The 16,092-nt window shown below is 43.7% G+C and overlaps 1 protein-coding gene across 5 annotated transcripts in view; it reads left to right on the plus strand.

Annotated features, from left to right (window-relative positions):
- USP31 (ubiquitin specific peptidase 31) overlaps window positions 1–16,092 on the plus strand; it is a 68,939-nt gene that overhangs the window by 36,513 nt on the left and 16,334 nt on the right. For all 5 annotated transcript variants that reach the window (XM_058711819.1, XM_058711820.1, XM_058711821.1 and 2 more), the window contains 7 exons: window positions 1,128–1,308; window positions 4,675–4,786; window positions 5,400–5,494; window positions 7,190–7,267; window positions 7,857–7,986; window positions 12,564–12,683; window positions 14,942–15,167. In XM_058711819.1, the coding sequence (XP_058567802.1) occupies window positions 1,128–1,308; window positions 4,675–4,786; window positions 5,400–5,494; window positions 7,190–7,267; window positions 7,857–7,986; window positions 12,564–12,683; window positions 14,942–15,167 (942 nt within the window). The remainder of the gene's footprint in view (window positions 1–1,127; window positions 1,309–4,674; window positions 4,787–5,399; window positions 5,495–7,189; window positions 7,268–7,856; window positions 7,987–12,563; window positions 12,684–14,941; window positions 15,168–16,092) is intronic.

The raw sequence follows: 16,092 nt of genomic DNA on the forward strand, positions 1-16,092 counted from the left end.
CCATGTTGCTGCAAATGGCAAGATGTCCTTCTTTTTTTTTTTTTCTTGTTTATTTATTTTGAGAGAGAGTGTACGTGCACGAGTTGGGGAAGGGGGCAGAGAGGGAGGGACAGAGAATCCCAGGCAGGCTCTGTGCTATCGGTACAGAGCCCAACATGGGGCTTGATGCCACAAACTGTGAGATCATGACCTGAGCTAAAAAGAGTTGGAACCTTGACTGACTGAGCTACCCCAAGGTTTTATTCTTTTTAATGGTTGAGTAGTATTCCATTGAAATGAATGGTTATTTGATCAAGCACTTTCGAATTTCTACTAAGTGCAGGGCGTTGTACTAGGTACTGAATTGCTGAGTAGCTAAGATTGACAGATAGCGCTGCTTTTAGGCATTTCTAAAGACCTGATTCCTAGCAACCTGTATTATGCCTATCGATCATATATTTTTGTTCACTTAAATGTAGGTCCATCCAGGGTGGTTGATTGCATTAAAGTTGACATGTCCTATAATGGCTGTGAGTCTAGTTAAGTGCGGTTTATACTTTGTTTTTTATAAGTCTGTCTTGTTAATCAGGGAGAAGAAACTGCTATTAAAATATTGAAGATCATTCCACGTTTACTAGTCTTAATTTTTTATTTTTTAAAAATTTATTTGGTTCCTGGTTGCATGCTCTCCCCTTAAATTTGCCCCCTGGTGGATCATCTCTGCAAACTTGCTCTCAAAATCTCATGATTGTGAGATTGAGCCCCTCCCATATCAGGCTCTATGATGACAGTGCGGAGCCTGCTTGGGATTCTGTCTCTGCCTGTTTCCTGTGCTTGTGCGCATGCATGCACGCTCTCCCTCAAAATAAATAAGTAATAAAAAATACAACTGTATCCAGTATTCACTGAAGTGAAGAATTTTAAATTTCACTTTTTAAGATATATAAAGCTAGTTTAAAGGAAATGATAGATGCTTAAGAAATTATTTTAATGGCTGGTTATCTCATAATCATTTGTTCTTTTTTCGTTTGCAGTTTAAATTACATAATGACAGCTTCTTAATTTCTCTGCTGGGTAAATTTCTTTGTAATGAATGAATGAAAGAATTTTGAAAAGATAGAATAAGTTGTTTTTAATTTTTTTTCCAGGAATCCACTTAAACAACAATCTAAACCACTTGAAATTTGGCTTGGATCATCATCGACTGTCTTCTTGTACACAGGCAGCAGCAAAGCAAGGGAAAACAGACTTGCCCCCAACAAGACCAGGAGGCGACAAGATTGTTCTTTTAGTGTGTAACCGAGCTTGCACTGGGCAGCAAGGGAAAAGGTAAAAACTGACCTACCAGTAAGTGCTGAAACTTTAAAAGTCTAATGTTTTCAAACAATTTAAAATGCTTTAAAAAGTAGGGATGACAGGCACCAAGGTAGCTCAGTTGGTCAAGCATCCCAGTCTTGATTTCAGCTCAGGTCCTGATCTCACGGTTCCTGGGTTTGAGCCCCACATCGAACCCTGCACTGATAGCACAGAGCCTACTTGGGATTCTCTTCCTCCGTCCCTCTCTCTGCCCCTCCCCCACCCACACTTGCTCTCTCTCACAATAAACAATTAAAAAAAAACCAAAACAAAACTATGAGGGGCACCTGGGTGGCTCAGTTGGTTAAGCATACAACTTTGGCTCAGGTCATGATCTCACAGTTTGTGAGCCCTGCATCAGGCTCTGCACGACAGCATGAAGCTTACTCGGGATTCCCTCTCTCTGCCCCTCTCCTGCTTGCACACGCTCGCTCTCTCTCTCTCTCTCTCTCTCTCTCTCTGTCTCTCTCAAAAATAAACATTTAAAAAATTTTTAAAAATAAAAAATCTTTAATTTTTGAATCTGATATTTATAAAGAATGTAAGTTGACCTGATTTGAGGGTTTGGGGAGGGGGGGAGAATATAAAATAAGGATGGTAGAGTCTGAATTGCAAAGGCTCTTCGAGCTCATCTAATTGTTAATGTCTCATTTCATGTGTTTATTTTCGGCCCAGGCGCCTCGTGGATCTTATAGACCTATATCCAGCTACTTTCTTAACAGCTTTTTTTTTTTTTAATTCTTTAATTCTTAGCATATCAACTCGGACGGTACATGTACCTCAGTGTTAGGTTCCAAACTGTACGGATTCTCTTACCCTGTAAATCTGGTCCTCCAGCATTTCCTGTCTCAGCGAATGGCACCACTATTCATTCAGCTGCTTAAGTCAGAAATTTGGGAGTCACAAATCTCTCTCAAATCTGTTCCTGCTAAGAATTTATGGGAGGTTTAGACTATCTTTTTTTTTTTTTTACTTTATTTTTTATTTTTTAAAATTTACATCCAAATTAGTATATAGTGAAGCGTTGATTTCAGTAGATTCCTTAATGCCCCTTACCCATTTAGCCCATCCCCCCTCCCACAATCCCTCCAGCAACCCTCAGTTTGTTCTCCATATTTATGAGTCTCTTTTGTCCCCCTCCCTATTTTTATATTATTTTTGTTTCCCTCCCCTTATGTTTATCTGTTTTGTCTCTTAAAGTCCTTATATGACTATCTTTTAAAGCAGCTTTGTCACAGTAGTAATGTAACCTGAGTAACAACAAGATATGGATAAGTTTCAGGGACAAAGGACTTTGTTTCTGCTGTTTGTCAGGGTAGCATTGCATTAGCCTTTTAAAATGTTGCTTTGCAGTAATTTCCTTATTTAATGATGGTTCAATAACATAAGTGTGAAATATGTTGATTTGTATATATATGATATTGGTTGACAAATGCTGTGGTGTTTACAGTGTGTTGGGCACTGTTCCGACCCTGGGGATAGAGCAGTGAACGAGATAGACTGTGTTCTTGTGGAGCTTCTGTCCCAGTGAGGACAGACCGACTGCGAACAAGTAAACACACTTAACTTCAGACAGTCATCAGCACCTTGAAGATATGAAAGCAGGCTGGAGTGAGAGAGTGTGCTGGTGGGGAGGTGGCAAGACTTGCTGGAGAGGGGGACAGGGAGGTCCACCCCGGGATGCAGCACGGAGCGGAGTCCTCCGAGTGAGGAGACAGTGTGAGCCTCCGGGGAGAAGGATCCGTGATGAGGGAACATGAGTACAAAGACCCTGAGACCGAGAGGAGCGTGGCATGTTTACGGGGCAGAAAGAAAGGCAGCTCAGCCTGTTGATATAAAATAAAGAACTTGTGGAGTCCCTTGCGTAATACTATCCCCTTACAAGTGAGGACATGATCATGTGAAAACCAGGAGTGGCTGATTTACATGTGCTTGTAATTTATCTCCCATCATGGTGCTGGTTGTGGAGTACTGCTGTGTGTAGGCTGAGGTCATAGGAACAGCTTTCCTTTTTTGTTTGTTTATTTATTTTGAGAGAGACAGGGGAGGGGAGAAGAGAGAGAAGGGGGGAGAGAGAGAGAGAGAGAGAGAGAGAGAGAGAATTCCAAGCAGGCTCTGCACAGTGAGCCCTGAGCCCAGTGTGAGGCTCAAACCCATGAACAGTGAGATCATGACCTGAGCTGAAATCAAGAGTCAGACACTCAACCAGCTGAGCCATCCAGGTGCTCCAGGAGCAGCTTTCTTGATGTGAGTGCCTCGGCTTCAGCTTGAGTCAAGGTTTATCTCTTTGTTCATTTGTTCATTAAACACTTATGGATTCTTAGGGGTTGGCTGTTTGGGTGACTATGATAAATAAATCACAGTTCCTGCCTTGGTTTACTGGTGGGAGTTAGGGAGATAGACCTTATCTTTCGCACAGTGTAGTGAGTGCAGTGGCCCAGATAGCACAGGGAGCCGATCAACAGGGTGCTTCCTGGGGAAGAATCCCTCCCCTGGGTCTTGATGTGGGGGACTAGGGAGTGGCTTAGGGAAGAGGTGGGAGGGTTGTTCAAGCTGAAGGAGCTGGCTGCACAGAGACCTGGCTGGGTGAGTAGCATGCATGTAGGGCACAATGAGTAGGTATGAGCGGCCAGGTGTGAGTGAGAGTGAGGCTGGGCCAGTGGTCCTGCCCTGGCTGCGTGTTAGAACCATCTGGGGCTTCCTCAGCAAAGCTCAGTGCTTGAGCTACATACCAGAGTGATTACAGTGCAGTCTCAGGGGACTGCTGGGCATCATTGTTGTTTCAAGCTCCCTTGGTGATCTGAGTACCGCCAGAGCCTTACATGGTACGTGTACCTGGTACTGTCTCTGATCCTCTGACTCCTGAGAGCCCGGCATGGGCAGGGGCTCCCTGGCTTCGCCCCTAGGCTGGGAGCTGACTTTCAGTGTCACTTGCTTGTCAGACTACCAGGGTACAGCCACCTGCCCACTAGACCTTCCAGCCATCTATTCCTCCGGCACCTGACCCCTTTTTGTGGACCCATGCCGTTTGTCGGAGCGTGTCCACTCCCGCTCTCTTTCCTTACCATATTCGTTGATCCTGGCCTCTTGTGACCTAATATCCCCTAGAAGCCATTTTGGCACATGAGGTATTAAATTTCATTTAGAAATCTAAGCTTCTTTTCGGACTTTTTCATCCACTTCTGGGAGTAACTGTTGCATTTCCTGTTTGTTTTATTTTGAGAACCGTCCTAAACCCAATTAGATAGTTGTTCCATTTTAAGAGATCATGAATAAAGAATTACAGTATTAAAAGAATTGCCATACTTTTAAGGCGATTGCAATATTTATGTGTGTTAGATTTGGACTGCCTTTTGTGCTGCACTTGGAGAAGACAATAGCATGGGACCTTCTGCAGAAGGAAATCTTGGAGAAGATGAAGTATTTCCTGAGGCCCACGGTTTGCATTCAGGTGGGTCGGCATCTGGATGCTCCAGCACAGCATGCGTGTGTACCCAACGATGAAACAGTCCCTGCAGAGAAGTTTGAGTTTTGGACCTCTGCACTTAGGGAAGACCAGACATGGCGCTGGGATGCCAAGGAGCTGTGTGCAAAGCTGTTTAGTAAAATCAGCTGTGTTCAGATTTTCAAGACTAAGGACTTAGCCCCTCATTTTCTGGCCACTGCAAGAATTTCCTTGAACTGCTGGGTATTTCTTTATAATATATATTTATCTAATAAAGATTAGCACACGATCAGCTTGGAGACATTTTGTAGAACAGCTATCTGTGTACTTTCAAAATTACGACTACTATATTAAGGTATCCATGGGAGACTTACATGAAGTTAATGTTCAGCCTAAAGCAGCATGTTACTTGTCCTGCATAACATATTTGATATGTAAACTGCATTTAGGTAAATCATATTTAAAGTGTGTAAGAGTGGCTCAACAACCTAAAGAATATCAGAGAGAAGCATTTTGCCAAACCATTTGCTGTCTCTCTAATCTGTTTTGGAAATACTACTGTGACGCACATGCCTTTGAAGAGAAATTCAGTCAAATCCTCCTTTACTGTTTGATGCAGGTGTGTCCATTCAGTTTGCGTGTCGTCAGTGTTGTGGGGATAACATACTTGCTGCCCCAGGAGGAGAAACCCCTGTGCCACCCAACGGTAGAAAGGTAAAAATAAGTCAATAAATCGTCTTCTACAATTTTATTTATGCTCATGTATAATTTCTAGTGATGGCTGGTACAGTTTCCACCTATGTATATAGGCTCTTTAGGCTCGTTTAGAAATTAAGTATACTTTTTACTTTTCATTCATATTTGAGTATGATATGTTTTATGATCTTTTTTGAAATCAGAAAAACCTGGAGTCCTCCTGTCAGGAAAGCAAATTAATGTATGTCCCAGGACTACAGATATAATTACACTTTCATACTCAGCCGAGATGGAAGTTTTCCAAAGTAGAATTCTCATCATGCCGCTTTCCTCCTGGAAATTTTTTTTCTTAATGTTTATTTTGAGAAAGAGAGAGACAGAGACAGAGCACGAGTGGGGTAGGGGCAGAGAGAGAGGGAGACACAGAATATGAAGCAGGCTCCAGGCTCTGAGCTGTCAGCACAGAGCCCCCGATGTGGGGCTCGAACCCCTGAACCGTGAGATCATGACCTGTGCTGTAGTTGGATGCTTAACCAACTGCACCACCCGGGTGCCCCTCCTCCTGGAAATCTTAAATGGCAACCTGTGACCTAAAAGATGAAGCCCATCTTCCACAGTGTATGAAGCTCTACAGTTTGAACCCTGCTTATACCCCGTTTGTCAGGCTCTTCCCCTCATCTTAAATCTTCAGCAGTATCCCAGCATGAGGATTGTTGGAACACGTGGCACGACTCGTGTGTGCCTTTGCATGTGTGGTGTCCTCTGTGGATCATTCCATTCCCTTGAACCTTCACACTGTTCCTCCTCTCCCTCAGTAGACCTAGTCGCTTCCCTCTGCTACCTCCCTGCTTTTCTATATGCTTCCAACACCCTACTGCATTAATAAAAGAATACACATATGTATATATATATATATATATACACACACACACACACACACACACATATATATATGCAATGTATATAGTTGCATAAATACAAAAACTCACATTATCTTTATTATGATTTTTCAGCAAATATTGTGGTGTTTGCACTTTAAGATTCCAAAAAAAGTATACGATGTGGTTGTGTTTGAAAGCAGTTTATGTTTGGTTTTAGAGACAAGAGATTAGATACTGATCCAGAATACTGCAAAGCGTAACAAATATTAGATGGGTAATTAATATTGACTACTATTGCTGAAAGAGTTTCTCAGGAGATGGTGACAAGAAAAGCCACCTGAGGGGAGTGCTTTATAAAAGACAGGGATGGAACTTGAGGGGTACCTTGCAGGAAGGGCACAGTTTGGATTGGCATGGGGCACAGTCCAAGGGCCCAGGCATGGGTTATGGGGGAGAAGAGATGTAGGAGCAAGACTTTGTTCCCAGAGGGACTACTATCTGGTCTCTATTTGGGTTGGTGAGAAATGAGACAAAAAGTTGGAAAGGTCATGAAGAACATCTGAGAGTGATTGTAGACAGCCTACATAATGTGAGACTAATTTCTTCTAGTCTCCTTCTGTACTGGACATTTTAATTTAAGGATTTTTCAGTCCAGTTGTAACCTAGTTATTCTAAATATGAAGTCATAATTGTCTTGCTAGAAACTCTGATGAGGCACAGTGTTGAACATTTTCAGCAATCACATTATGATATCAAATTTCAGATAGGATATAATCATAAGTAAAATAATTTATTAAGAGCATAATATGTGACTTCCTTCTCCATACTCTAGGGCATTAAAATCTTGTGGACCAGGTGGCACTGCTCATGTGAAGTTAGTGGTAGAATGGGACAAGGAAACAAAAGATTTGTGAGTATTGTTTTATTTAGTGTTTATAGAATCGTTTTAATTACCATTTTTAATAGCATCCCTTTGATCCCTCAGATTAGCTGAGACAAATCTCTCTTTTTAGCTGAGTATCCAAGTGGCTTGCTAAGCCTTTAATCAGTTATTTCTTTCCTATACATTTTGTTGTCTGGATCTCAAAAACCTCAGAACATTTGCTGCTGATGAGACTGAGCTGTTTATTCATTACTGTTCAGGGCCAATGATTTTGATTTTTATTATAAGCCCATTAACTCTAGTAAATTATGCCAAATGCATGCCTGTAGATACAAAGGACAAGAATATATATTAATGGTTCATGACCAATCCCATGAAAACCAACTCCCAAGTTATTTTCAAGAAATAACTTTATAGATACAGAGCTTTTCAAGACTATTTTGGAACATAGAAAAGTTGGATGACCAATTGATAACCTGTTTGCTTTTGTTACACATTGGTTCTTTTTGGTTATGAATTTATAGTCACATTGTGAAGCTGCAGTTTGGGGGTCAGTTTTGCAAGACATTCTCTGATAAATGCTTCCCTCCCCCCGGCCCCCCCCCCCCAATTGCAGCTTGTTTGTAAATACTGAAGATGAGTATATTCCTGATGCAGAAAGTGTCCGTCTGCAGAGGGAGCGTCATCATCAGCCCCAGACTTGCACTTTATCCCAGTGTTTCCAGCTCTACACCAAAGAGGAGCGGGTAAGAGCCTGGCAGCACTTCTGGGGTGGTGAGGGTGCTAGGGAGGGCGATGTGGCAGGATGACACCGGAGAGCAAAGTATGCCCCAGAAAAGTCCCCAGGCGTTTTTCACTCACATAATGGGTGTCTTAGTGCTATTCCTTTTAGGACTTTAACAAAAGTAGTTTAGATTACTAGAAAACCTTGATTGATTGAAATGCTCTAGAAGTGAACCTTTGTAGTTAATTTTTTTTCTTTTTTAACAGTAATATATGTATTATTTTTTTGTTTTGATTTAGAGATTTTAAACCTTGTTTTTGAGAGTGTGCACGTGCACATGTGTGCAAATGGGGGAGGAGCAGAGAGAGAGGGAGACACAGAATCTGAAGCAAGCCCCAGGCTCTGAGCTGTCAGCACAGAGCCTGATGTGGGGCTGGAACTCGTGAACTGCGAGATCATGACCTGAGCTGAAGTCTGACACTTAACTGACTGAGCCACCCAGGCACCCCTTGATTTATGGATTTTAAGTCATTTCCCCTAGTAACAAAAATAGTTATTCTTAACTTTTTGGCACCAAAAACATATGTGTCAGGACCTACTTAAATTCAAACTTAATTAAAATGAAACAAAATTAAAAATTCTGTTCCTTAGCTACATTAGCCACACTTTGGAGTGCTCAGTGCAGATGTAGATCGAAAGTTTGGGGGGCTCCTGGGTGGCTTAGTCGGTTAAGCGCCCGACTTTGGCTCAGGTCATGATCTCACAGTTTGTGAGTTTGAGCCCCACGTAGGGCTCTGTACTGACAGCTCAGAGCCTGGGGCCTGCTTCGGATTCTGTGCAGATTGTAGGGACTCAGTAAATATTTGAATAGAAGAGTGGGATACATGAATAAGTCTCTGTGGATGGGGCCAACGCCTGTGTAGTTTTTAAAACTCTCTAGGGCATTGCACCTTAAGCAGCCTTGACTAGAGCACTTGGTGTTCAGCTAATCTTGAGCTGATGTTTAGTATCATACTTTTGACTGCTAATTGTTACTGTTCACTCTTATATTTAGTGAATCATGTGATTTCAGGGTTGGAGGGGACTTTAAAACTCCTTTTTTCTTTTCTTTTTTTTTTTTTTTTTTGAGAGAGAGACCATGAGCAGGGGAGAGGGCAGAGGGAGAGAGAGAATCTTAAGCAGACTACAGGCTCAGCATGGGGCTTGATCCCACGACCCTGGGATCATGACCTGAGCCAAAATCAAGAGCCAGACACTCAACCGATTGAGCCAGTCAGGCACCCCAAAACTCCTATTTTCTAATGGTTGAGTTCTTCTGCCTAATTTCAAATAGGTGATTATCCAGCTGCTATTTGAATACCTTAGTTACGAGGCATTTCTGTACTCAGGAGACACGCCATTTCCTCCCTGGATATCTCTGGTGGTCCCCGAGGCTTCTCTGAAATATGCCCCAGGTTACTGCAACCAACACATTCATTAAGGATATGTGATGACAAGTCCTGATTTTCTTCCACTTGTCTATCCTTTAAATATTTGAAAATACTTTTAATATTCTCACAGTCTTTTTTCCCCCAAGCTATTCATAGCTAGGTCCTTTAATAATAGTTTTTCTTTTTTTTTTTTAAGTTTATTTTTGAGAGAGAGAGAGAGGGAGAGAGAACCAGTGGGGGAGGGCCAGAGAGAGTGAGGGGGACAGAGGATCTGAATCGGGCTCTGTGCTGACAGCAGAGAGCCCACTGTGGAGCTTGAACTCAGGAACCTTGAGATGATGACCTGAACTGAAGTCAGGCACTTAACCAACTGAGCCACCCAGACATCCCTAATAATAGTTTTTCATAAGACCTATTTTTTTTTTTCTTCCCAGTTTGGAGCCTAATTATACAATAGGCAGTTGGCTTTAAAAACAGGTTGATACACAGACTCTGTGTAGTACCTCGTCCTATTTGGGCTTTTTTTTTTTTTTTTTTTTAATTTGGGAGATGTTTGAGAATGGCCCAAAGCTTAAAACTGAGTGGATCTACTAGATGACAACATTGGTATTCCACAGAACATCTCATTGACCTAGAAGGTTAAGTTCAAGCTAGCAAGATACATTTTAGTAGGGATTCATTCATTCAGTAAATGTTTATTGAGTACACACTGTGCACTAGGTGGTATGCTTAGTACTGGGGATATAACAGGGACTAAGCCAGGCAGTGTTTCTGACCTCAGTCTGTTTGGTGGGGATAAATAAGTAAATAAAGCAAGCAACTCGGCATGGTTGGAAAACAGGAATGAGGCCAGTGTGGCTGGGACACAGCAGGTAAGGGAGAGAGTTGAGAGAGTCTGTTCTGGTCATAAAATAATCCCAATATCTATAAACCACGCCTGGCACATAGACAGGGATTCAGTAAGTCCACACTAGAATGAATGCATAAATGAATGTTACTTGGGAAGTTCAGTCATCGGGTCCAGAAATACGACAGGGACACAGAAGAGGAGACAGTGAGATTCAGCAGCAGGCTGTGAGATGCTAACTTGGGGATTTAGATGTCTGCAAGCTCAGTATTGATCAGCAGTGTCACGTGCCAGCCACTGTCAGCTGCCTTAAGGATTCTTTAAAACAGTGCCCAGAATTCAGATGGTGATAGCACCGTTCTTTTCATTACCTTAAATGCTCACTCTTTAATAAGAGACTGACAAACCAGGGCACCAGAGAGAGTGGATAGGGGCTGGTGCATCTGGAAACCACGACATGCTGAATTTGACAGAGGAGGCCTTGAGTGGGGATCTAATAGTCATTTTTAGGCACTTCAAGGACCGGCTTGTGGATAAGGGATTGGACTTAATTTTATCTGAAAAGCAGAACCTAAAGATTGGAAATTACAGGGAGAGTGAATTTGTCTTAATATGAGGAAGAACTTTGTGACAGACGGTCTGAAAATGGAAGAGCTGCCTACTGAGATAGCTGCCCTTTATCTGCTGGTCAGAGTCAGCGAGACCAGCGGTGCTCAATGTGGTCGGCAGGGCCAGGAGCTCTTTGTAGCAGTTTACAATGAGATAAGTACAGAAATCAGAGACCTTTTCGAGGCTGTCATAGCTCTTAGACATTGTCAGGTTGTTCTTATTGTATCTTATAAAAGTATCTGTATTGGAAATTGACAAAACAGGCTACAGCCTGCTCTTTTACCACACACGCTGGGCTGGATGGCCACATACATAGACTATTAATAAGTCACACAGAGATGCAGACTGACCAGATGACAGTTGTGGGTCTCTGCCAGTGTTAAGTGTCTGAGTCACTTCCATCCACCCAAACTTCTGTTTTTCCCCATGTTTCCTACAAATGTGATTCGGTCTTCCTGCCACGGGGGAAAAAAAACAACAGCCCAGTCTGCTTCCTTTTCCTGTTACCATGCCTGCCTTTCTCCTCTTCTTTTCCGCCTTATTCCCTATTATTGGTTTCAGCTCTTTCCCTCTCTCCATCCCACTTGCACTTCTGACACTGCCCTCTGAAACTCTCGGTGGCCCCTGGTTTGCTCAGTTCTGTGGCCTTTGCTCCATCACCATCTTACCTCTCCATGGGATCTTGCCATTCTCTCTCCTTGATACACATCAGAGGGAATGCTTCTGACTTGCCTATTTTTCTGACTATGCATCCTCAGGCTCTGGTGGTTCACTTAAAAAAAGAGGCATTCCCCAAGATTCTGTTCTGTGCTTCTATCTGTTCCATCTCAGTAGGCGTGGTCATTCCTTACCTCATCATGTTGATAGTCCCCGATCTGGTGCATCTTCTGAACTCCAGAGGAGACTTAAATCTCTCATCAGACATGCCTCATGGGCATACCTCTAACTGAATAAATCCCCTTCCTGAAACCCTCACCTGCAGAGATGACATATGTGGACTTGAGGCCTCAGATTGACGTTCAGAAAGACCTTGTTGGTAGCAGGATGGGGGAGGATTGTTTGGAGTGGGTTAGTGCTTGGAAGAGAGAGATCAGATAGGAGACTCCAGAAGCCCAGATGAGAGCGAGGGTAAGGACTCTGAATTAAGACCATATTAGTGGGAATGGAGTGCAGGAGACAGGTGTGAGAGGTGGCAGGCAATTACTTTGGGTAGATGTGGAACGAGAGGAAGAGGGAAGGGTTTGAGGGTTTGGGATACCTGTCCGCCCTGCCGGTTCTGCTTTTGGTGGGTGGCAGTAGTGTTTGTTGAGGTATGACATGGAGGAGGAGGGGGAAGAAGGGGGAGGGAGGGAAGGAGGATGGGACAGGTGGAGGAGGAGGAGGACAGTATATTGATGGAAGCGCAACAGGTTGAGTTTGAGAATCTGTGGAATTTGAGGTTCTTCTGTGATGTGGAACATCCTCTGTGTAATATTTACCTGTTCAGTCATGCATTTTTGAGAGATGATTTATTCAGCAAATCTTTGGGTGCCAGCTCTGGCCAGGTGCCGCTTTTGATGGTGTTTTCCATTGACTCTGCATCCTATGTATGTGGTTTCCCGAGAGACCCGAGTTGTACCGTGCCCTCACCAAGAAGCGGGGGCCGCGGCCTCCTATAAAAGCCTTGCCTGAGGTGGTGCGTAACGGAAGTCGTGTCACGCTCCTTGTTTTCAGCTTGCCCCGGATGACGCCTGGCGGTGCCCGCACTGTAAGCAGCTGCAGCAGGGGAGCATCACGTTAAGCCTCTGGACTCTGCCTGATGTGCTTATTATCCATCTGAAGAGATTTCGACAGGTAAGGATGTCCTCTGTCACATTGAGAAAAGCTGTGACCAAGTTTCTCATGCCCCTGCTGTGGTCTGCATGGGGGTCCTTCGGTGTCCCTGTTGGACCCAGCATCCCTGTCCACGTTGTTACAGATGCCTCTGCCCCAGTGTCTGGGGTCATGTTTGTTCTTACCCAAAGCAAGATTTGAGCATCCTGGGGCCTTTTCAATTCAAAACATTTTAGTTCATACTGCAGATGTTTTACTTTGTTCTTGAGGATTTGCTTTAGATTTGAAAATGTTGTGCTTTAAATTTTGGTAAGTGTACTTTAGGATTTAAAAAAACCTCAGAGCTCCTTTCTGGGGCAGGTAGAATTCTCTTTGTACCTAAAGTAATAGCAGGTGTTACCCTGCTCCCAGAAGCGGTCACATAGTTGGGAAGATGACTCATAAATATATGCAGAGAAAATCTGATGTGAGTTGTATTGCTCCGAGTCAGTTTTTCCCAAAAGGCCTTGTGTTCCCTGAGGTTAGGGTTGTCCTGGGCAGGCCCCACTGTAAGAGAGGGAAATGAGAGGGAAATGTTCAAGGAGTCTCTCAGGCCTGGCTTTAAGGTGTGTATCTGAAAGATTAGGAGTAGGCCTCTCCCAAGTGAGGTGGGGGCCGTGCTGCACACACACGGTGGCGGAGGGAGCCACGTGTGCAGAGCCCTGAGCGGGGCAGCACGTGCAAGAAACTGACAGCACACCGGTTTGGCTGGAGCTCCAGAGGGTGGGGGAAGGGCAGGGGCTGGTTGTTCCTCGTGGGCAGAGTGGGATTCTGATAAAGGGTTTTAAGCAGAGAAGCAACATGGCCAAATCTGTGTTTTGAAGAGACTATTCTGGCTGCTGTGTGGAGGATGGGAGGCCACATGAATGAAGCTAGGGAGATCTGAAGGGAGCCGATGCAACCATGCAGGGGCGGGATGCTGGTGGCTTGTCCGGAGCAGTGGCTGTGGAGAAAAGACTGGAATAGATCAACAGATGTTTAGGATTTGCTGATGAAGTGGGAGTGTCTGGGGGTGACGGGCACAGGATCCCTAGGTTTTTAATCATAGTAAAGAGTGTCCCGACTGTATGCAGATAGCTGCTGTATGCAGATAGCCGAGGTTCAGAGCCCGGCCTTCTTCCACACACAAGCTGACCGATTTCCTTTGCCTTCTGTTTCTTTAGAAGAAATGTCCTCACCCTTCCAGCACCCAGATTCAAAACTGCAGTGTTGTTTTCGACTTCTTTCTTATCCCTCCCATGTAACCAGTCATCTCTTCAGCTTGGTTGTGCCTCTGCATTGCCTCCTGTGTGTGTCCCCTTGTCCCCATTCTTGCTGTCAGCCTGCCCGTTCAGACTTGTGATGCTTTCTAGCTGGTTGCAGTCACGTTGTCTTCTACTTGATTTCTTCACTTAAGCTGCTCCTCCCTTTTTGTCCCGTGCTGTGCACTGCTTACACAGCTTTGATGACGTTCCCTCCTCCCTCAAAGCCTCAGTGCTTGACTGCACGGCAAGGTCCAAATTCTCTGGTCTGACTTTCCTGACCATCCGGGGCTCATCCTCCCTTTCTCTTATGAACGTTTTCCTTCTCTTAATAGATCCATGGCTCCTTGGGGTGGGTGTTATCCATGCCCAATTAATTTCTTAGAGCTCCCACAGACACAAGAAACATTCAGAAAATAGCTAGTGAGCGGACAGTTGGATTTCAGAGGATTTCCCCGTGGCTAATGGAAGATACAGATTACCCGAGATTATCAACTAAATGAATTATTCTCAACTAAATGAATATATTAAGTCAATGTTAACTGTTACTGTGCTTGTTGGAGGAGGTGGGGAGGAAAAGGGTATACTACTTATCTGGTGGCTATTCTGTGCCAGCACTAACTTTGTCTTTCATGTACAGTTTTACTCCATTACTTTTCATGCCTCTTTGGCAGAGGTATCATGATGAACTGCCCAATACTGTCAGTTTGTAAGTTAAAAACCTAAACTCATCTATCAGATAAGGAAATGGAGACTCCGAGAGGCTCATCACCCCTTATATGTACGTCATTGCTTGTTCTGGTTTGAGTAGTATTAAAACTTGTTCCTCCAGATAGTTAAAACTGTTAGTGTGTTTCCTTATTTTGTACGTATCTTTGGAAACCATCAGATCGGTAACTCAAACCACTTGAGCTGTTAGGGTCCACATTTCACGCAGAATTGATCTACCATCTACTTGCATGAAAATATCATCAGAACTTGTTTTTCTTCTTGTAACAGGAAGGAGACAGGCGTATGAAACTTCAGAACATGGTCAAGTTCCCCTTGACTGGCCTGGACATGACACCTCATGTGGTTAAGAGAAGTCAGAGCAGCTGGAGTTTGCCATCCCATTGGTCTCCATGGAGACGGCCCTATGGACTCGGGAGGGACCCTGAGGACTACGTCTATGACCTGTATGCTGTGTGCAATCATCATGGCACCATGCAAGGGGGGCACTACACAGGTCTGCAGTGCGAGAGGCCGGGTGTCTGTGCTGACCGTTCCTTCAGACATGTTTTGCTTGTGACAGGGCTACTTTTGCTTTAGAACCTCACTTTCTCTTCTAGTACGCAGTCTGCCATCTTTGAGGGCAGTTTTCATCTGCTGGATCTCTGTCCAAGAGCAAATAAATGCAAATTCTTCCTTCTATTCCTGAGTCGGACCATCCAGTAGCTGTGTGACCTGACTGGGGAGTGGTGTGTGCAGGTAGATCATGTTGTCTGGGTCACCAAGGGCTCACTTTGGTTACGTCACCCCCACCGCCATTTAGGGTTTCACTCCACTCCTTGACGTTGTCGCTTCTCCCTTATTTGGAGTGATTAGATGAACCGGTTTTATAGTGTCTTTAAGGTGATTTGGAAGAATTTTTTCTTTTTGTTTTAAAGCTAAATTTATCTTTTTCATTTTTAAGAGGGACTGTTCGTTATATGAAATTTATACACAAGAGAGAACAGTACCATCATCCATGGGCTCATCACTCAAAAATAACCATTGGTAACATTTTTTAAAAATGTGATAAATATACATATCAAAATTTACCATTTTCACGTGTATGGTTCAGTGGCATTAAGTGCATTTATGTTGTAGTGCTGCCCTCAACACCATCCATCTCTAGAACGTTTTTCTTCTTCCCAAATTGAAACCCTGTTAAACAGCAAGTCCCTGTTGCCTTCCCCCCCGCCCCCCAACTCCTGGCCACTACTGTTCTGTCTCTATGAATCTGATTCTCTTGGAAGCTTCTATAAGTGGAACCTTGCAAGTATTTGTCTTTTTGTGTCTGGCTTACTTCACGTAGCATAATGTCTTTAAGATTCACCCATGTTACAGCACGTGTCAGAGTTTTCTTCATTTTTAAAGCTGAATAATACTATCCCATTGTATGTAGGTAA

Source organism: Neofelis nebulosa, chromosome 18, assembly GCF_028018385.1.
Source record: "Neofelis nebulosa isolate mNeoNeb1 chromosome 18, mNeoNeb1.pri, whole genome shotgun sequence".
NCBI lineage: Eukaryota > Metazoa > Chordata > Mammalia > Carnivora > Felidae > Neofelis > Neofelis nebulosa.